Source organism: Camarhynchus parvulus, chromosome 6 (assembly GCF_901933205.1).
Source record: "Camarhynchus parvulus chromosome 6, STF_HiC, whole genome shotgun sequence".
Taxonomy (NCBI): Eukaryota; Metazoa; Chordata; class Aves; order Passeriformes; family Thraupidae; genus Camarhynchus; species Camarhynchus parvulus.
The window spans coordinates 14,182,883-14,205,595 of NC_044576.1; the positions used below are offsets into that span (position 1 = coordinate 14,182,883).

Genomic DNA, 22,713 nt, shown 5'->3' on the forward strand with positions numbered 1-22,713 from the left:
GCACCTGTGCCATGCAGGGCTGTTACATTCCCTGGCATTAGCCAGGGGGCTATTTTTAATTGGCAGGACAGAAACAAGAGGTAGAGCCTTTGGCCAAGTGTTGCAACCCTGTTACTTACAGATTGAATCACTTTTTGGCACACTCATTAAAGCACTTGCTAACAAACTTTGCTGTCTTTTGAGGAGTGCTGGTACTGAGCAGTGCCCCACAGCGCCCTGCAGTGCTGTTTGCTGGTGTGGGAGCAGAAGAGCACACCTTCAGATCACTCAGCAGGAAACTGAGCTAAGGCACCATCCTCCACAGCCTCGTCAGTGTCTCACAAAAGGCAGAGCTTGCTAAGATACACTGGGACTCACTGGGAAGCAAAATAAGGACTGCAAGAACCCAGGCCTAATTTGAGCACTTACTACAGCTTGGCTGGAGCCTGAAGCAAAAGAACACTGGTGGTTTTACAGAAGATGAGGCTTGTGCTTTATGTTTTTATTGCTGCCTTCTCTCTCCATGACTTAGGCTCATTTGTAGGTCAAACTGCCACTTGGAGCAAACAAAATTCAGGTGTGCCTTTGAAAGGCCCTTTGGAGCCCAGTGCTCCACAATCCTGCTCCTCCAGCACAGCAGGATGCGCTCCCTTTACCTTCTGCCATAACATGAAATGCAGCTTGGGTCCTAGCTTGGAGCAGGGGAGGATGGGCCCATCACTCCTTGTATTGATGGCAGAATTATGCACAGAAGTTCTTATGATGTGTCACAGGTTTCATGCCTATGTAAACAACAGTCACATCCGGTTATTGTTCTGTACAGATTCAGTATTACAAACTTCCCTGCAGTACTAAAAAAACCCACTAAGGAACCTTTTTTGAAGTGCCATTAGGATACAGAAGTCTTATCTGCTTAACTTTGCCAAAAATACCCCATAAACCCCTAACACCATGAAATAATTTGAATCCAAAAACTCTGGAAGGGGCCTTTGTGATGAGACTTTAATGAAGTTGTAAATACAGCAAAATTGCAGAGTAACGTTATCAGCCCCTTTCTGGAGCTTCCATTCACACATCGGAGATCCCTTAGTGGACAGTCACCTCTTGAATATTTTTTGTACTCCACACGAGCTTCATTCTCCACTCTCCTTCACAATATTTATGAATTGCTATTCCCTACATTGCCTAAAGACCCTTCTTCAGTGTTACTGTAAGAAAAGCAAACTTGCTGCCTGCTGTTTTCTCTTCTTCCTTCCTTCTGCCCCTTTCTTTTTAGACCTGTTAACCTCCAATCAGAGTACTTGAGAATCTATCACTGATCAAGAGACAAAGACTCAGTTTTGATGACTTCATGTAGCAGAGTGAGGGGGTAAAAAAGTGAATTTTTAAAAATATTTAAATTGAATGACGAATCTTTGTTTGAAAAGCATTGCCTCTTTCAAATTGATCTTGCATTCTGTGGCATTAGAACTTGAAAAGAGCCTTTTGATAAATTAATGACACTATTAGAATAAACAGAACTGTTACCAAATTGGCTGTCAATATTTTGCCCACATCAAATGATTTCTATGAACAATCCAGTGAGTACCTATCCTGTCCTAGTATCAGACTTCAGTACAATTTTGACAGCAACAGGAATTTAGTATTTGGCAGCTGTTTCCCCGTTCCAGGGAAAGCCTGCAATTTTACCAGAATCTGTCACAGATCAGTGCCAAAAGAAAAAGCAAACCCTTTACAGGTAGCTAAAAACTTAAGACCACAGCTGTAAACCTGCATCACCCAGAACAGTTACTTCTCCAGAAATGATCTGAACTATATGCACATACTTATAACAAATTCCCACATGTGCCAATTATATTGTATCAGCATTACTTACTTCCATACTGAAGCAAAACCTCATAACACCATCACACCTGTGCTCAGGAATACTTTAACAGTCACAGTGCTAACAATAAGCCATCATTTTGCATAGAAAATACATCAAGCATTTGTCATCTTCCAAATATTTTATTTTAGTATTTTTAAATATGTTTAACACAACAAAGATATAAAACAATATATTAATTCAATCTGAGTTTAGAATCAAAACAATATTTACTTATTTACAGTATTCTACACTTCACTGGCATACCTTCTAGCCATTAGATAACACTATTTTCTCAGTCAGGACAAAACTGAAGTAACAGATCCATATGAAAAGCCAGGTTTCTACATCCTTATTACGTTAAGTACCATGTACAATGCAGTTTGTGGTTTCTCAAATTTGACAAAATTTCTCCTTTTTTGACGAAAGTGAATTGAAAGAGCAAAACTAAGTTACAGTTAGTCTTTCTAACTACACAGTCAGGCCCAATAGATCAGGCTATTGTGCTCCACATTTATCACCTTTAGTTCTTACACACTTATTACAAACTGGCTTTTAAAATGTGCATGTCACTGAATTATGTACATAATACTCACTGCAAATTTGTTAGGACACAAGTGGTAAGTCTGCAGGATACTGCTATATGGAAGGTTCAGTGTTCACAATACTGTAGTGTTTGAGGAGTTGTAAGGGGTTTTTTGTGGTTTTCTTCATATAATCAACAAGACATCAGTAGGTTCACTCCAAAGAACTTTTTTTTCCCCCAGGAATACTGTTTCAATTAGAATAGTGACATGGTCAAAGATAGATCAGAAATATTTTGTATTTTGTAATTTTATAGACCAGTGGTCTATCAATTAACCCTTATTGTTGAAGTCTAATGCACAAAATAATTCAGAGGGTAAGCTGTCTCACTGCTAGGACTTCTGTCAAATATACTTCTATCTTGGAAAGACTATGGTGGTACCTGCAGATACAGGTCAGATTTCTAAAAAGGTTATAAAAAAAAAACATCAGTACTGTCTGATTACTGCAAATCCTCCCTAACTCTTCAGTAGGAACGACATGGACATGATGAAAAACTATCACAGTGGTTTAATTCTTTTTGTTACACTCTAGGTCCATAAAATCTACAAATCTACTGTTTGGGTTTTTTGGTTTTTTTGTTTTTTTTTTTTTGTTTGTTTTTTGTGGTTTTGGGTGGGTTTTTTTGGTGTTTTTTTGGTTTTGTTTTTTTTTTTTTTTTTTTTTTTTTTTTTTTTTTTTTTTCCCATGACTGATGTTTAAAAACCAAAAGGGCTTTCATATATCAGAAAACTTGCTAAACAGTAATGGACAAGTCTAGCACTAAGCATGCAGGCAATGGTTAAAAAGCAAGGAGGTATTAATTGATGCAAAAGACTTTTACTGGTGTCTGAGCCCAACTCTTTCCTCTTTACTCTCTTTTTGGCACTACACACGATACAGCTGTACAGAAAAGAAAATTATAAGAACCTGTGCTTTTATGCTCCTTAGAGGGTTTCAATAATTCTAAATAATGTTATTTAACATGCTTGAATCAAAAATAACTTTTTTCCCCCAAATAACTTAACTGACCCTTGCTTCTTAAAGCAGGTGATTATCATGGTTTTATTCAGTCTCCTGGTTTTTGACAGATTTCTTCTTTCAGAACCCAGTTAAGTAGAAATTTCTTTGAAATTCTACTGGAATGCTTTCTTCTACAGTAGATAGGAGGGGAGACACCAGAGAAAATAAAAAAGACAGTGACATTACCTATTCCCATTACTGTACAAGGATACCACACAGTATTCACTGGGCCTTATCCAAAAAAATGTTTAAATTAAAACGGTAGCACTCACTGAAGTCAAGAGTATTTAGTAATTTGCTTGAAGTGAAGCATACAAGTCAAGCAGTGCACTTATGGGATCCAATTCTTGCTAGTCTTGAACATTTAAATACTTCAGGCCTATCTACATTTCTGTACTGACACTTTGTGTGTTACCATGTTTGCCACGGGACATGCAGATAAATTGCACATATGCAACCTTTCTATAGCATTGTTCAAGATCAGCTGGAGAACCTTGCTTAAAGATCCTTTCACAAGTTTTTGTCAGTGTAATCAGAATTTGTTAAAAACCACATCTATGAAGGTCTAATTCTGTGCAGGTGTAATGTCATAACCCACTTTAGGGATCTTTCAGAAATGAAAAACTAAAGGCAAAAGGTTTAGGAAAGCTATTATAAGAAACTGTGTCATAAGGTACAAAAAATCAAAGAAAAAGGATGGGGGCAGAGCCTGTGTGTCTATCACTTGCAGGTATGTGCATAAATATCCCCAAACTTATTAAGAAGAGGTCAACCCTATTGCCAAGTCTCAAATATTACTAAATTTGCTAAGCTAGCAAAAAAAAGTGACCCTCCCCTTCTTTTGTATATATGGTTACTAATTTCAGACTTTGCTACTTGATTCGTTTGTGCACTTTGTAGTACTAATGTTGCTGAGACACTTGCACTTGCTGGCATTACACAGTAATTAATTCATTATTCTGGGTTCAGATTTATGTGGGCACTTACACAGACCACAGAGGACAACTTAGCACAAAGGAGGTGCAACATGTTAAAGGAGAGCAGTGGTGCCATGTGAACATAAAGGAAGACATCCCTGAACATACTAAGCATTAAATCCACAGCCCAAGGTGCTCTGCTGCCTTTACTTAAAAGTGCTTGTCAGCAACAGAAGCAGCAAAACACTTTTAAAACACTGACTCAAAAGGAGGTACAAAATGTTAAACCTATCAGTTACCTGCAACTTGTTTTCATCTAATTAACAATAAAGCTTACATTCCCAACTTTACAGGTGACCTGTGCTCTCTTGCAAGCAAGATCACATTTTTCTGTCTTCTATCACCTTCAAGCTTTCCTCTTGCATGTTTACAGACGGACACAATGAACTTCCAAAACAGCAGAGGACAATTACCCTGACAATGCTTCAATCCACTCCATGCTAACAAAACCAACCATTTTATGTTACTTATCCTGGACTTAGGTATCTAGCATCAAGGGAAACAGCACAAAAGAACAAGCTTCTTTTAAAAAACAATGATAGACAAGGCTGATTTAAAACAGAATTTACTGAAAGGAATTTGAGAATTAAATTAGAACAAAGAATCCTTATGTTTCAATGTATATGAACTTCACTACAAAAAACAATTGAAATGATAGCTTTACTTTCTGTAAACATTGTTACACTGGGCTGTACTTGAAAATTCCCCTGTATGTGTAAGTTGCAGAATAGTATTTCAGTTTAGATGCAGTTATGCCAGTTACTACTCAAATGGTTATTTTCAGAATCAAAAGCTTTGCAAGTTTAATTGCATACCTCTCCATATAACTCAGATTACAATCCTGCACATCCTGAGAACAGATGTTTCCTAGAGTTTAGAAAAACAGCATTCATGTGCATTGCAAAGGCAAATATAAGTTAACAAATAGAGCTCTTTCATTATAAAGTCTCAAGAGGAATGTTCAAATTGCCTTTCTGAAATCAGAAAGTTAAGAGCAGCAAATGGCAAGTCTTTAAATCTTTCAGAATATTTTCTCCTTTTCTTTAAGTGTAAGCATACTCCCCAAATTTGGATGGCAAAAGCCATCAGGCTATGGTAGATGAACAATATATTATTAAATCTGCAATTTTGCTAAAAAATTGGAATGTTATAAATATAAAAATCTCTGTAATAGTACAGTGTACATGTGCTCATTACAGTTGGCAGAGATACTCCAAGATGCATAATTTTTCTGTGGAATAGGAGCTAAATTAAGTTACAAAAATAATATACCATGAAGAGTGTAAGGTAGTCAAGTTAGTACAATCAAGGTATATAAAAGGAACACAATACAGCAAGGAGTAGCCCACAGTAGGTTGTAAGCCCCCAAACACAAAACCTCGCAAATTCCAAATGGATTCATTTCTGTGCACACACAAGTACAAAGTGCCCATTAAGTCAGCTTGTACCAAACTGGGAATTATTTGTGTAACTTTCTAAAGCTGACTTACACTACATTTGCACATCTGAACTTGCAATAATCAAATTAAAAGGTCTATGCCATTTTTATGATTTTGTACCTTGTACCTATCAGTTTTCATTTAGCACAAATGTAATTTCAAGGCTCTACAGACAACATTAGTATTGTCCCCTTACAATCCGCTGCCTAAGAGACCAGCAACCCTTGTGTGACCCTGCTCATGCATTATGGACTGAGCGTTGGTTTGAGGTTTTGGGGGATGTTTTGTTGTGGGTTGTGGTTTGGTTTTTTTCAACAAGCAAAACTCAACTGTTTATGGTATCTTTCAGGGTAGTAAATGAGCAACTTAAGAACTAGCTTCTTTTTGTAGTTGTCAGAAAAACATAAACTGTGTGTTTATATACATAACCAAATATACTGTGCATATATATATCCAGAGATAGTCACCATATTGTTGACACCAGAGTGCTAAAACATACATCAACATTAGCACTATTTCCAATACTCACTATTATTACTATTCCTGAAAGTGTTACTACATGCATTTCCCCATCCATTTACAGGACAGTAAGATACACAAAGACAACTGTTCTGTTTTCCCAAGATTAAAGAACTGCTCCTGAAAAGCATGCATGAGTTTGGGTATAAAGCAATTAAAACCACACAAAAGTTACTTTGTGGCTTTTAACTCACTAAAGCTAAGTTTACTTTCAGTGGATGTTCCACTTACTGTAACTCATTTAAACACAAAAGGGAAAACTTTCAAGTGCTAGAACAACCATACAGACAACTGATAGACTAGACTAAATAAGTTTTCATTTAAAAAAAATATCACCACTGCACAGCCACAAGGCAGACTTTCATTTTTGGCAACCTGTATGCAGACCATTTATACTGTCAAGACTTGTAATTTAACAATTAAGAGACCCTCTCAGCATGGAACTATACTGTTTTCTTCATTATGACACAGACCTCCTCAATCTTTAAATATACACAGTTTGTTTTAAAAATTACATTTATGACTGCTTTCAAAGAAAGGCTTTATAAAGTTTTAAATTTTTTGTCTGTATATGTAAAGGCTGGCACTCAGGTAACAAAGATTATCTGGACCTGTAAAGGGTGTGTTATATTCAATACATATTTCAGGTTAATGTTCCATAAACATTCACACAGAACCTTGCCAAGGGTAACAGTATTCTGGTTTATATTCATACTTCACTGATAGCCTTTACCCATCCCTGCACTGTTTTCTGTTTTCACATGGAGAAAACAAAACACATCCCTGTAAAGTATGGAAACCTCATTTTATGGCTAGGAATCCAAGAAAGAAGGCAAGGAGGAGATCATGGAGTGAAAAATGTTACTTGACTTCCCCCTTGTAGCTAGCCTTGTAGGACCTTAGTCATAATGCTTCATAAAAATCTGAACTGACCCACACAGTCTTCAACCAATTAATCTTTTTAGTATAGTAGGTTTTGAAAAGGGCCAGCAATACTCATTGGGAACAGTACCATTAACATTGCATTCAAAAAAAGAAAACATGGGAAACCATATCCTTGCCCTCCTACTCTGATGATATGCTCTAGTATTAGCCAATGTATGGTAATACAAAAAGAGCCTTGTCGTGATGTAAAAGGCAATGAAGACATCTATAGAATAATGTTCATGTGCAGCCAAAATGAAGAAGATTCCAAAGAGATTCAGGACCCAGGACAAGGTGTGCAAGAAGTTCCAGCTCCTTGGCGTATCTAGGAGGAAACAGAAAGTGATTTACCTTGACTGTCTCAAAATGCAGCCCTAGACATTCCAAGGTTTTATACAGATTTTTCATCCAAAAATAAGATGACGTTACTCTCTTCATTCAAAAATGTTGTATACAGGTCCAATAAATCCAACAAAAGCAACCACACCAGTTATATATGTCTGTCAGTTCATGTCTTCATTTACAATTGCATTTCTGGATTAACAAGAGCATCCTTAAATGGTTTAGCACCCTGCAAATCAGAATTCTTTGTTCAACCAAGTTCTTTTAATGAAAATCATGTCTTTCCTATGTTACAAGGAGGAAGATGTAATGAAAGCTACATTACTGTGATTGCAGTCATTACATCATAGCTGAACTCAAACTAATTATCTTTGCTTGCTGTAATATGTATCAAATCCCTGATGGTGTTTACAGAAGGGTACTGCTGTTTCATATATTCTCACTTGCCATGGGGTTTGGTGCTTGGCTTTATGGATTATACTAAATGTACAGAAACCTCGCCAGGTTTTGGCTAACAGGAGTCAGTGGCAGGTACCTAGGAAAGGGAAGAGTAACAGACAACCCTAAGTATCTTCCCAAGTATCCTCCCGGCAACAAGGCACGAAGCCTTTCTGATTTCTTGGCTCACATGTCCATTGAAAAGTGCCTTATTCATCCCCTCACGCAAGGAGGTGATGTTCCTTTCCTTGCTGTGACTTGGCTGTCACAAACTTGAGAAAGAGCACAGCAATCTGAATTTGTACTTGTTTGCTTAAATGTTACACTTTGAACTTTTTGAGAAGGTCAAGGAGCAGATATTCTTAAGGACATTCAAATGTTTACACTTTCACACCTCTGTACATACTTTTAAGGACATTTGAGTATTGACACTCTGTACTCACATTCTGTGACAAAGAAGTTGAGCATGGTCAGGACAACAGTGTGACCACTGAACATATAATCTCCACATGTATGCACTCCAGTCAGAGTCATTCCAAAGCCACTCCATATTGCAAATGCCCGCTGGAGTTTGGCCCAAACATTGCCATACAACTGAAAAACAATGATATTAACCTTCACTAAGTTCCAAGTCCAACTACCCAAACAGTATATCCATAAAGTGAGCTGTACTGCACTATGTTTGTTTAATACCACTTATCATGTTGTGTCTTTTATTAAAATGCAGGTTACACATCTTTGCATTTCACTGTGGCAATGAGTCACATTAGTAACTGCAATTACTAATTGTATTCATCATACCTCTTATGAATACTGGAATTTAGAGCAAGTATTTTGTTCCAAGTGATTTACCCACAGAGCCTGCCATCTTTTTTTGAATGTGTTCACTCTCCCAAATGTATCATTACCATTTCCATTTGTTCAGCACAAACCTCTCCTAACTAAAAGTTAAGATGAAACCATAAAATCCCACGTTCTAAGAATATCCCTTATGAGAAGGGGTGAAATAGTAATAGTTTGTTGGGTTTTTTTCCAAAACCATGCAACAAACAAGACAAAGAAACAATTACTTCCCTTTCAGTCTTTCTTCATGAATTTAGTAGCTTAAGTGTACACACCTCTTTGACTTTCTCTGTTTTACAGTGTGAAACATTCTGAACATCCTTCCCCAAATAACCATATACTCTCCAGAGTGGCAAGTGCTTCTAGGACCCCTAGGGATGTTTGCCTGCCTATGGCAATTAATGCAAGGACAAGGAAACAGGAGAGAAACATGATGTTCTTAAAAAACACACGTCTAACGCTATGGTTGCAACAAGCTTAATCATGTCTTAAGTATTTTTTACAAAAAGAACCAGGAAAAATAATTTAAAGCACTTGAAGTTTTTACCTTTCCAGTACACTGCAAGTGCTGTCCTGGCACCGAGAGAGAGGTAACAAACATTGTAATGCAGCGTAATAGAAACACTGTCCCCATGAGGCTGCACAGCCTGCGCAGCAGAATAGATCTGGGAAAAGTACACAGGAATTGAGATCAGGGAAGTTATAATAAAAACATTTCACCTCACCCCAACTTAATCCCATTAAGTCCTGTCATCATTACTGCAAGTTTCACAACATTTTTTTTTCCAGTTAAGTAGTACTGTAAAAAGAAGGTTCCACACGACAGGGTGAGACATTGTAGCAAGCTTACTGTCACCAAAAGGTACAGCTCCACCTCTGCAGCTACTCTTGTGCTAGCTTTGGCACTCATACCTTCTGTTGGCAAACTGATAAAATCAATGAACCAGTGAAAATCTAACTTAAAATATGCATGCACACAAAAGCATTTTCTATCCCTCTGTGAAAGCAAATTGCCAGGCTGGCTCAGACATCCTGTGGTAATTCATTCTTGTGGCACTTTCTTATATACAAAGCTGTTATAGCATGAGTGTATATACATATACTGACAACTCTCTGAAATACCTATGTTCTTAAGGAAATTACTTATAAATATGGTAGAAAAGTAAATTCAGATTAATCCTTTGAAAGATTCACAAGCCATCAATCTTGATGAAATCCTTCCTAATCCATTTTAACAGAGACATACTGGGAGTTGACAAGATTCTTACGGAATGGAACTTCTTAAAAAATCATAATAAATTCTTGTTATGGCCTTTTCTCTGCATCAAAGGAGCAGTTAATTTGGATTTTATAAAATCTACCTGTGTTTGTGAAGCAGAAGAACCAAGAGCCAAATGTAGCAAAGAATTACACCACATACTTCAGTCATAGCAAAAGCCCATGGTATCCTAGGGACGCTAAAAAAAAAGACAAAGCAGAAAGTTAATACAAAGCTTAATTTTTTCCTAGTCTTGGTATTGAAAATAAGGGCATGTGAGGTTCTGATCTCAAAACTTATTTGCATTCATCTGACAATAGTATAAACTCTAGTCAAAAATACTTTTGTTAGACTGAATGAAATAGAATTTGAAATATATTCAGTTATGTTATCTCCTTCCTAATAATGTGCTTTCAGTTTCCACAGATTTCACTAACGGAAACTCTCTAGTATGCTCTCTTAATTCACATGTGACGTACTAGCAGGATGTGTTCCTCCACTATTGTTTCACAACAACCTTTTTCATTCTGACAAAAACTTGCATCATGTCAATTATGCTGCTTATGCTTGCAAGAATGCCATGTCAATGCAATGAATTAAATGCTACAAGGCCAAAGACATTAAACACTTGTAATGAAGCAGAACTGCACAGAAAAGTATCAGGGGAAATAAGAATTGTTTTCAAAACTTCAGTAATAATCACTACACGAAAACATTTCAGCCTTCCCTGTCAAAAGACCTAAGACCTTCTTGCACTCATAAAGCACCAGTAACAATTTCTACTCTTCAGTCACCAAAATACAGATCAACAGATTTCAAAAGGCTGCTCCTTGTACTTTTGTGCTCCCCCTGATAAAAAGGGGGAGCAAAGCACCACTCAAACATGAGCTTTGCAGTAATCCTCAGTCATTATTCTGTGAGCTGCTGCTTTCTGGCCTCCCCCATCCTCCTTCACACTGAATACCCAGGGAGCACCCTGGGAACAAAATCCAATAATGCCACAGCTCCTGTTCTCTCTGCCCTCTTCCACTCTGCTGGATGTGGTCTTTCCTTGATGAGTTATATATACATTTATGGAGGATTCTGCACTCTTACTCAAAAGATTAGAGTCTTACTGACTTCTTTAAAGCCATAAATGAAAATGGAAATTACTGGCAAGAACAGGAAGATCACAAAGGCTGAACTTTATAACAGTTTAGCTCATCTTTTAAAACTCTCTAGGCAGTTAAGTTCTCCATGGTGCAAGTGCTCTTTCTCAAAGGGAACATTTATCCTCTATAAAACCTGTTGTCAATGACTAGAATTTGACCTTTGCCATTGTGTCTCTTCTTTACCTGAAGTGAAATGTTTTCTTTTAAAAAATGAGCAGGTACTGCATAAGTCACAACAGTGGTTTAATAACCTGTTAAAAGAGATGCTGGTCTTTTCATTCAACTTGAGTTTCCCTAGACCATCTTCAGCAAGCTGACAGTAGGAAGACAGTAAAAATACACTACCAATGCTGCTGCCTTTCAGTTTTCTTGCTCACTCACAGATCAAAACATTCCCTCATCCGAAGTTTTTTTTATATCAAGACACGTTAAGCTTCATGGCAGAAACTGGATTTCAGAAAATGCATATGGCTGCATATCTATGCCAGCTGACCATCATGCTTTTTAGCAGAATGCAAGGATGGACAAAGTAATTTCTGTGTTGTAATCAGTTTAAGATTTAAAACTAAATATAAACTAGCTAGAAAAACAGCTCAATTTATTTTCCCCTAAACCCAAATCTCTGCATCTACCTGATCTGCATTCCTTTTAGCAGAAGGACTTACTAGACTTTTATTACTATTTTGCGGAGGCATCCTCTAGAGCACATGAAACTTTCTTCTAGAGCACATGAAACTTTGAAAACAGATAAAAGACAGCCTGTATTTTAACCATCACATTACTATTTTGTTTAGAAAGAAAATGTCTTACCTATCTAGAAATATGTCCGGCAGAGGTGGATATGTTTGCATGTCAGGTACTCGCTCGTGTACTATCACCATGACAAATGATGTAAAGCCAAACACTATAAAGACATACACACAACTTAAAACTGTCTTCCAGTACTCTGGGTCCAGTCTTCGTGTGGCATGTTTGTTTTTTCCGTTTGCATATTGATACTGATCACCATTCAAGTCAGTAATTGGTCCATCATAGTCCCGAGGTACTTCACCATTACAAAACCAATCTCCCCCCTGTAGTGAACCAGCTGGGCACACTATGCCAGCATGACCATCACTGGTGTAACCCAGCTCTTCCAGGACATCAACATGCTGCTTCTGCAGTTTGCGGATGGACAACATCAGCCTCTTGATATCCCCCAAGATTTTGATTTCCAGAGGAGGAGATCGCAAGTCATACTCAGTAAGTGTCAGCAGGGTAATTCCATCCAGCCTGTGTCTGTTGCACAAAAGATCCACGTACTCACAGAAGCCTTCCTCCTTCAGCCACTTGGCCACGTTCTTGGTAGTCCAGCGTCGAATGCAGAGCTGGTTACTGCCTGCCATCCTGCCCTTGATCCGCCACTCACACTCACCTGCTGCACAGCCAAGAGAGAGACACAACACCAGAGTGTTCAACACACATCACTGAAATGCCAGCGTCTCTCGTGCAATTCTAGATGCTCAATTAGCCCAAGACATTTTACATAAGAGATAGTTAAAAAACAGACCTAATTTCTAAGGCAAGTAATACAAAGATGCTTTTTTTTATTCAAGAAAAACTAAATTAAGATTATCTCATTTGCTCCTAAATAGAAACCTAAGGTTTCCAAGAAGCAGAGTATTTCCTAGATGTATCCAGTATACTGTTCTAATTTTGTTGCAAATAAATAAATAAATAAATAAATCCTGCTTTGTTAATTACATTAGGCAATGAAAATCAAGTACTACTCTTTAAATACCAGCTTAATCATTAGATTTTCCACTGTTTGCAGTTCATCAACTACATGAGGAAGTACAGCCAGCAAACACACAAAACTGAATTAAAGCTGAAATAATACATTTCAATACAGTCCAATATATCCCACTGTTTTAAAATACTACTGAAGCTTTGATGATATGACATTCCCCCACTCCTTCCAAGTAAACCTAAGTCTAGATATCTGCAACAGTAGAGCTGAAGTATGTTAGTTGCATGATAATGGTACAACCATCCTATTTCTTTGATCTCAGTAATTAAGATAGATACTTACTGAATTGTGAATCCTTTAAAATACTCAGCTTTCAAAAATAAGATTACTAGAAATGAAGTACTAGTTTAAACTTCAAAGCATTTTTAAAATGGATGTGATAGTAGATAGCATAGTAACACACCAAAACCAGAAGAGATGTATTCTCTTTATACAGATTTCTCAATAATTGTGTTCCCAACTCTAGAATATTGCATGAAGAAAGGAGAGACAGCTCAGCAACATTTTAGTCACATGGTGGTGACAAGTCACCAGAATAACAACCAAGAAAAAAGTTAACCACAGGACATTATGTGGAACACGACAGAATTCTGAAAGGCTACCAGTGAAGTAAAACTACTAAAGTGTTTATGCAATATTGAAGACCCACAGCAGTAGAGAATGGATTTGTGCATAATTTATATTTGGTGGCTCATGTACAGCTACCATCTAAGAAACAGCTACAATTTCACAGCTCTTTTGTACTCGAAAAAACAGTCTAATTAACTAAAATGCTTCAATCATGCCAACCAAATCTCAGAAAATACAAGGCACTACAACACACTACTGCCACATACATCATTCAAGGCTTTCAGAATGAAAGCAAAGAAACAGTGTATTTAATCTATTATTTAGCTGCTGTCTATAGTAAACTGGTACTCAAATCCATCATGAATATTCAGCACAGTTCTGCAACTTTTTCAGGGGCATAGCTCTTCCAAAAACAGAATGTCTTTCCTTCTGACTTCTTTTTTTAAAGAGGTACAGTACCTATTGTGCTTTTAATATAATTACTGGGCGTAACTTTTTCTTCTGGCTTTCATCTAACAGAACCACGAAGTATTTTATACTATATCAAAGAAGATTCAATTTGCCAAATGAGATTTCCCAGCAGTGCAAAAGCAATATTTTAGAAGAAAAATGAGCACACAAATCACACTTACCCTTCTGAAATAATTAAGGGCATAATACATCTGAAGATATTCTCTCAGGAGTTGACTGTATATTAAAAACTTGTATTAATTAATTGCTAAAACTTCTCAATATCTCATATACAGTCAATAAGTATATAAGCTTTAACACCTTGATTTAAATAGTTGCCCAAAATTTTAACAAAACCAAACTACTAGAATATCTGCATATGCTATATGCTTCCTTCTCCATATGAAAGGGTATTTTCTCATTTTTATGTTATAGTACTATTTCTGAAAGTGTAGCTCAAAAATAACTCTAATAATTATTTTGGTCACACGGTTAATAAATTAAATTATGATATTTAATTCGATTAAATGTCCTGGCCCACTCCCTTTGCAGGGGGATGGGGGGGAGAACTGTAAAAAGGTAAACCCAAGGGGTTGAGATAGGAACAGTTTAATAATGGTAATAAAGTAAAATACAGCAATAATAACAGTGAAAATAACAAAAAGAGAGGAGAAGAATACCCAAGAAAGACAAGTGATGCACATTACAACTGCTCAGCATCTGCTGACCTTTGTCCAGCCAGTTTCCCAGCAGTGGTTGGCTCCTCTGGGCCAATCTCCCCCCTCCATCTATATACCAAGCAGGGCATTCCATGGTATGGAATGTTCCTTGGGCCAGGTTAGGTCAGCTGTCCTGGCTGTGTGACTACCAGCTTCTTCTGCCCTGCCTCACTGGCAGAGCAGGGGAAACCAAAAACTCCTTGACTTAGGGTCAGCACCACTGAGCAACATCTAAAACATGAGTGTATTATCAACATTGTTGATAACAATCCAAAACACCCAGTAAAAATAAACAAACTTGAGTTGCCAAACTGAACTTCCAGCTTTCTTTACTCAGAAAAACAGATTACATACAGAAAAAAAAAAGAAGTTGTTAATCACAGTGAGTTTTATAACATAGTAATCATCATGGGTTTTCTAAAAGCAATGAATGTAAACTCACAACACAAATACACTCAACTTACTGATACTGTCTTCTAACCAAAGCAGCTTCTGACGACAAAGGCAGGAAACTGTCCCTAACCTAAGAGAATTCTATTCATTTGTTACAAGTCAAATAGCCTAACAGCAGCCTAGTAGTCTTCCTTCATCTGGCATTGCTGGAATAAAAATCAACCCTTATCAAGGGTGCAATAAAAGTAACCTTGCAACACTGAATCTGCACACCCATCAAAGGTCACTATGGGCTGGACCTGGGAGAAAGTCTACATTAACCTCAAGATGCAACTGATAGGACCTGCTCTGTTTTCAAACACTGTCAACAAAAGGACACTTAACCAACTGGGAAAGACAAAGAAATTACCACAAAACACAAATTTAAAATATTACAAAGAGCAGGTAGCTAATTTAATCTCAACAGCAACAGTTAAACTCACTTTTCAATGACAAAGCAACTTCTTAAATCCTGAAACTGCCTTCCCTTTCAGACTACTCAATTGGTGACACTTGTGTGGTTTAAAGGGTAAAAGGCCCTCTCCCTAATAATTCTAACACCTGGAATACAGGACAGAGCCCTGTGTGCAACTGCTCCTTCTCCTTTTTGAAGCTGAAGAATGCTGCATAACTTTTACACCACTAGCCTGCTATGTAAGAATAACGCAGCACAGGCCAAGTCCCCTAGAAAACTGCACCTGTCTTCTGAAAGGAAAAAGCTCTGGGAACTACTTTGCCTTCCATATTACTAGTTTTATCACTAAACCAAATAATGGGTAACATTACTTAATGATGAATAACGCACATGAGTAACACAAAGCAAGCACAGACGTAAGCGTCAGAGGGTAAAATATACTTTTCACCTGACATCAGCAATGTCTGTAGCTAGTTAGTTGATTATTTTCCTGGTACTGTGACTTAACACTTAGCAAGCCTGTCAGCAGTATGTATTGTGTGTCCCATTTTCTTGCACCAGCCCTTCAATTAACAGCCTGAGCACAAATGCATATGAACTGCATATGTATAAGTATTTACTTTTTTAAAAGAAAAACATTATTTTGTGAGCCATAAAGATTCTTACAATTTGGTTGTGGCATCTTAAGAAATAAGATGCCTCTGAGAGGCTGACTATACCCTAGCTGACAGCAAAATTTCCTAGATGTTTATCTAGAGAAAATTAACCTCCCTCAACATGATTCTCCATGATTCTATCATGTTCCCATCTACTGTATCACTGCCAGTCAACCATTAATTCCCTAACTTTCCTAGCTTACAGACTCTGAGACTGTATTTGAGGTGAAAATGTGGGAAGTTGAATCTGCTTATTACTACTCTAGCCAAGGAAAAGTAGCATTAATATCACAGTAACATTAGGCTGCAAACTTGATTAGAGCAGAGTCATAGCTGAAGGGTTAAACGACCTAGTTAGGTCTGCAGCAGTTAGCAGAGCGCTGACTGGTTTTGTTTATTCTAGACACATATGCAAAATCTCTACTGGCACCATGATTGTGCCCTCAGGTACCTGGGAGAGATTTGCTCCTTGATTTTTTCCCCCTAGATTCAATTCCCACCATCCTGGAGAGGAATTTGAGGAAGAATGCTGAACAACTACCAGATCTCAAGCGATTTAACCTACATTTCTGTGTGAAGGTTTCAAGCTGCACTTTGAAAACAGGCCATACCAACTCGGCCCCCCTCTGCTGGCTTACGAGCACATCCCACACCTCAGGGGAGAGGCTGTTCCCTGCAAAAGCTGCTACTTCACTCATGTTGGTGGCCTTGGTTCCCCAGCACAAAAAAGCTACACAAAAACATGTGCTGAGCCAGCCTGCAATAATAAGGCTACTGTCACACACCAACTTAGCAATGCTGTGCTGGAAAAAGAACACACAGCACTGCCTTGTTATGCAGCACAAGGCTCAGCTACTCTGCTGACTCTGACTTACATGAGAAGCTTGTCACCTGCTCTTCCTGGAAACTCTAAATTCTTCAGCGCTTATTTAAAGCAAATAGCACCAAAGATTTCACTGCCATATAGCATAGAGTGGCTTAGTCCTTACTTTCTAAATGCCACCAGATACATATAATACAGGAGGTGTCTTGTAAGCAGAAGGATAAAAAGAACACATGCAAAAACAATACATGATTTTTTAAGAGTTTTTAAATACAATGGCTACCATACTACATATAAAATTGATCAAACACAGCACAATGCCCACCATGAGACAACATATGGTATTTTCCTGAAGCAAGAATACAATAATTTCAAATGCATAAATATTGCTGTAAAACTTGCATTGAGTTTTAAATAGTGACTTTGGTATCATAAGTGAGATGATCAGCAGTAGCTTAACTGTACTCAAAGGTCTTAGTGCTATGTATGAAGGTAAGATAAGAAATCTCAAAGTAACACTAGCTTAGTCTAAGGTTTTAAGCCATCAAGGAAGATGAGCTTTTTGAGAATTATTTATTGAAGTGCAGCTTGTGGATCAAATATTAGCTCTATATTCTTAGCAGAGTCTTTCTGTTGAGATACCTCCATGCAAGAATGACAGCAGCTATTACAGAAAGTCCTGAAAGTTAAACATGTTTGTCTTAAGAACCACAAAGTACAGTTATATACTGCATCAAAATGAACAGAATACAAACTGCTCCCTGACTCTTACACCTCATTAAGCCAAACAGCTTGTATTATACTCAAGTGAACACTAAGAGCAGCTCAACTCCTAATCTACTAACCAGCTAACAAAACAAATTTTTATACTACTGCCATAATTCAAGGCACACACAAGTGATTTTTAAACAACTGATCAAGTACTCCACAACTTATCTTAGGATGTCATTCACAGTATTTCACTACTATTTGACTAAGTTCTTGAACATTTTACATGCTAAATATCAAGTGTCAAGTATTTTTCTTCTGGTTTCAAGTAGTGTATCCCTTCTGTGACAGAATGCTGGCTGCTCTTTATCCCTAGAGAACTTAGGAGTAACAATTCAAGTTTCTTTCTCCCTTTTTCTTCCCACACCCTCATCTTACAATGGAGATAGGAGAAGACATGAACAAACTCTCCATCCAAATGAATACCAGAACAATAACTGAAGTGAAACTGTGTTTCATCTTACTCTCCACAACTATTTACAATCTGATCATTCTGGTCTAGTGAAAATCTAATAGCCTTCCTCATTTTAGATGCACTAAAGTAGGGAAGAAATAAAATACTTCTAAAAGGCATGTGATTATCAAACAAACATACACAGTGTAATATGGTTAGTGGACCTCAACCAGTTAAGTGGGCTGCAAAAGCAAGCTCTGTACAAAGAAAAACGATACTACAGAACTCAAAAGATTACAGTTCCTAGGCCAACCTGTATTTTAATAGCATCGTATTAAAATAAACCCCCAACCAGCCAGCAAAAACAACATCACATAGAAGAGCAAACAAGATAATTTAAAATCCTTGTGCTTTACAAATCTACAGATCATTTCCTTCACATCTAAGCAGTACTTGCACAACAAAGCCTTACAAAACTTTACAAAATTCCTTCCACCTGGTATAAAAATCACTTCACATTAATCCTACAGGTTAGCTCCACCTTTCTTCTAGATCACAGAAAGCAAACAGAAGAAAAAGACACAGCCATTTCCTTACCTCTGATATTCAGCAAGAAGCACCCCCTACCAAACAGGAGGGGCACTTAAATGCCAGGAAATGTCTTCCAAGCTCTTGCCACTCCAGAGCACAGCATGATCAGCTGCTCTGTGGAGGTGGCACAGACACCGTGTCCAGCTGCACAAGGGAGCTCTGTGGAGACAGAGCAGACATTAGCCAAGTTGAATCCTGCCATCAAGTCATCCTACAAAACAGAATGAGCGTCGCACATAAAAAAATTTTATAAAATTAATTTTGCAAACTGAAGCCTCAAATATAAAACCATGAGACCACTTCAACTTATTCCAAATGTTAACATTAACACTACCTCTCCTTGCCTCTTCCATTAACTTAGGGAGCTGGAAAAACCTACCTTTTTGAAGCGCTGGGATTTTTTTACTAGCAATCAGCATAATTAAGTGAATAAGGCCACATAATGCATCAGTAATATAGATTTAAGAGACTGAGTGGGTAACAGTTCCAGTAGTTTCAACTTCTTTAAGCTCAGGCCCTGAACTTGCACAAACACTCTCCCCACAGGCATTTAACCCTGAAACTCGAAGAGGACACATGCAAACCAGTAACAGCACTGTTCCATGCTGCCTTCTTAATAATCAAATCCTACACACTCAACAGCATTTTTATTCAAAACTGAACATTTTGTCCTCAGAAAAGACACCAATTTTATTTAAAAAAGTAACATGACTATCTATTTTGACCGGTACAACCGTTCCGTTATCTGACTGTAAGACCGACACAAAGCACCTTTTCCAGGAACGATCTGTTTGCTGCGGAGGCTGAGGCGGGAGTCACAAACCGCATGGGTCCCCTCTGCCCCCAGACCAAACAACAAATCGCACAGGGCCCGCAGGCCCCGGCCCCCGGTGCCAGCCCCGGCCCCGCTCGGTGCCCATCCCACACCTTCACACGCCTCTCCCAACGAGGCCGGCAAAGTTCACCCGAGAGGGGCACAGCCGGGCACCAGGGCTGGCCCCTTCAGCCCGAAGCCCGCCGGCGACACGGCCCCAGCGCGCAGCTGGTGCTCCGGGCCGGGCGCTCACGTTCGCCAGAGATGTGCCGGGCCGGGCGGGCGCGCTAATTACGGCGGAGCGGATTTTAGCGCGGACACACAGCACGGGAGGCTCGTCCTCCCCCCGGCAGGCGAAGCTGTTCTCCTCCCGCACAGCCTCTGAGCCACGAGACCCGCGGGGCCCGCCCGCACCCGGGGGTTGACGCCGCAGCGGGGGCAGCAACGGGGACCCGGCGGGCTCCCGCCTGCGGGGCGGCCCCGCGGGAAGGAAGGAAGGGTCCCCGGTCCGGGCCTCCCGGGAAGGGCCCCGCGGCTCGCCCCGCCTCACCTGCCGCCGAGTGGCGGTGCCGCCGCGCCGGCCCTGGGCGCTGCGGCAGCGGCTCCTCCGCGCCCTGCCTCTGCCTCTGCCCGAGCCTCTCCTCGGCGGCGGCGGCGGCCACCGCCACCCCCCATCCCCCGTCCGGAAGCGGCGGCGGCAGCGCCGGCAGGCGGCGGCGGAAGGGGCGGGACGCGGCGGAAGGACGGGACCCCTGCCAGGAGGGGCTTCGAGCTGTGCCAGAGGCTTGAAATTGGCGTATCGGCAAATATTCCCATCCTTAGTTCAAAGCATACACCAGGACAGAATAACAGAGGAAACTTACAGGACCCTCGTGCTGTCAGGCCTCATAGCAGGCAGTCATTACAAAACATTTCAGCTGCACCATTGTTCTTTACTGGTGTCTCTGTAAAAAGAATAGAACTGGCTGTCAGCACTTGGCCGACAGCGCTCAGTCATTTATGCGCTGGGATCCAAAGCGCAGATGTGAACAGCACACATGACTTAGGAAAGGTTCAGCAAGGCACCGTAACTTCGGGAGCTCCATAGCCTACAAACAGCACAGGTGGAAGGGGTAGAAGGAGACAGACAAACTAGAAGCAAATTGCTCCAGAAAGAAATTTATTTTGGATACCAGCTGTCTGGGGTACAGCTCTTTGCAACTGTTAGAGCAACAGTCAGAATTTGTTTTGTTGATGATGTAATTACTATGAGGTCCAAAACAATCTTAAGTTGTAGCTTCAGTTGAAATAACCAGGAGGTGCCAGTGTTTCCATGAAGTTAACGACACTGCCTTTTTGCCTTTTCAGAGAAAGTAGCCTTGAGATCCTTGTTCTAAAAAAAAGGAAAAAATGTATTGCAAAGTTTATATGCTGCTAATAGTGAAACAAGAAAATTTGCATTTCAAAATTCTTCAAAGCTAAGTTGTCGAGTCATCAAGCAATCCTATGCAAATATGCACTCTTGTGCTATCTCAGTTGTAATGGACTGTCTATCTACCAGATATTCAGAAGAGAAACTGTGAAGAACATCTCAGAAGGCGTGAGAACATCTGCTCCTTTCCACAAGCCTTGATACTGGTTCAAAGATGCTTATCTCTATGCAGTCTGTTCTGTCCCGCTTTTGTTTTTCACACTAAATGATCTGTAGTTTCCCAAAATGAGTTGCTGAAGTTGGAGGGTGTGTTCCTCCGTTTTTGCCAGTTTAGCAGCATCTGCAAACAATGTAGGAATCAAGTGTCATTTCAGTCCTCACAATGTTTTCCTTCTTTGCCGTTAAAACACTAGATGAAAAACTGGCAAATCCGAATTAATCAGTGACAAACACATACATGTAGATCTGAAAAAAAATCAAATGGACCTATAATGGATCAGTTAATAAAGCTGGTTGAAAATTGAAGTAATTTTGCTTACTCCGGGTCCACATACTTATATTCAAAAACCCCTAGCATTTTTCTGACAAGGAAAACAAAATTACAGGAGAGCAAGGCAAGTAAGTTAAACGAGATTTTGTGCTTCTCTATTTATGTACATTCTCTACTGGTTTTGACATGAATTCTTCTCCATTAACTGCCAGTCAATCACAACTTTTTGCATACTTCCAAGTGCTAAGTTGGTACAATGTACAATACATGGCTGCATTGCTTCTATCTGAACAACCGGTTTAAACCAAAAATGTAAAAATAAGCACAAATTAAAATTAAAAATTGCTGCAAAAACAACCATAGCAGGCCACAGAGCTATCTTATTATGGAATAGGTCACTGTGACAGCCTTAAGCACGTGCCCTGAAGCTAGCTCACCATTTGGGATCTCATTCTTTTCATGAGAGGTACCAGGAAACTGCTGCTTTGTTCACAGTGCTATGGCTTTGTTGTTTTATTTTACATATAAACATGCACTAAGGTCTACCAGCTCACCAGATTCCAGGAAGGAAACAAAAACAGAAGCAGAAGTTTTCTAACCCTGTTTCCCTACGCTGTAGCAAAACCAGCAATCCACCTAAATATTACATTCCAAATTCAGCCTCCAGACTTTAGAAGTCTGGGGTGGAAAATGAGTTGTATTTAGGCATGCATGCTAATCCAGGACTATCTGAAGTTTACAGGTCCTAAAGTATGTTATTCCAGCAACAGATTTCCATGCAGGGACCTCCTGGCCAAGAATTGCATCCAGAGCAAAAGTGAAGACAGACAGACACATATACAGTGGAGAGCAGCCTGGGCCTGGCTGTGGAGGCTGCTGGGCTGGTTTGTAGGAGTGATTTGCCCACTGACAGGATGAGGAGTAATGGCCACAAGCAAAGACACAAGAAGTTCCACCTCAATGTGAGGAAGAATTTCTTTATGTGGAGGCTGGAAGAGCACTGGAACAGGCTGCCCAGGGAGAGCGTGGAGTCTCCTCTGGACACATTCCCAACTCACCTGAATGGTTCC

The 22,713-nt window shown here is 39.3% G+C and overlaps 1 protein-coding gene across 3 annotated transcripts; it reads right to left on the reverse strand.

Annotated features, from left to right (window-relative positions):
- Positions 1-1,966: 1,966 nt before the first annotated feature.
- Positions 1,967-20,431, reverse strand: SAMD8 (sterile alpha motif domain containing 8). Of its 3 annotated transcripts, none has more exons than XM_030951375.1 (7): positions 20,293-20,431; positions 18,935-19,087; positions 12,132-12,735; positions 10,274-10,369; positions 9,460-9,577; positions 8,513-8,663; positions 1,967-7,614 (listed from the first exon to the last, which is right to left on the reverse strand). In XM_030951375.1, exons 3-7 carry the CDS (start codon positions 12,704-12,706, stop codon positions 7,310-7,312), a joined length of 1,245 nt encoding a protein of 414 aa, XP_030807235.1. In that variant the 5' UTR covers positions 12,707-12,735; positions 18,935-19,087; positions 20,293-20,431; the 3' UTR covers positions 1,967-7,309. The 3 variants fall into 3 exon arrangements, with proteins under 3 accessions (XP_030807235.1, XP_030807233.1, XP_030807234.1); XM_030951373.1 differs by having other exon boundaries at positions 12,132-12,738; XM_030951374.1 differs by having other exon boundaries at positions 12,132-12,738; positions 18,935-19,139; positions 20,293-20,422.
- Between the last annotated feature and the right edge of the window lie 2,282 nt (positions 20,432-22,713).

Excerpts from the sequence above, each read along its gene's own strand:
- SAMD8 (XM_030951375.1), bottom strand. The coding sequence starts at position 12,706 with ATGGCAGGCAGTAACCAGCTCTGCATTCGACGCTGGACTACCAAGAAC. Across the intron at positions 9,578-10,273 it reads CTTCTGCTTCACAAACACAG|ATCTATTCTGCTGCGCAGGC; the intron begins GTAGATTTTATA and ends TACTTTTCCCAG. Across the intron at positions 7,615-8,512 it reads CAACTTCTTTGTCACAGAAT|ATACGCCAAGGAGCTGGAAC; the intron begins GTGAGTACAGAG and ends GTTTCCTCCTAG.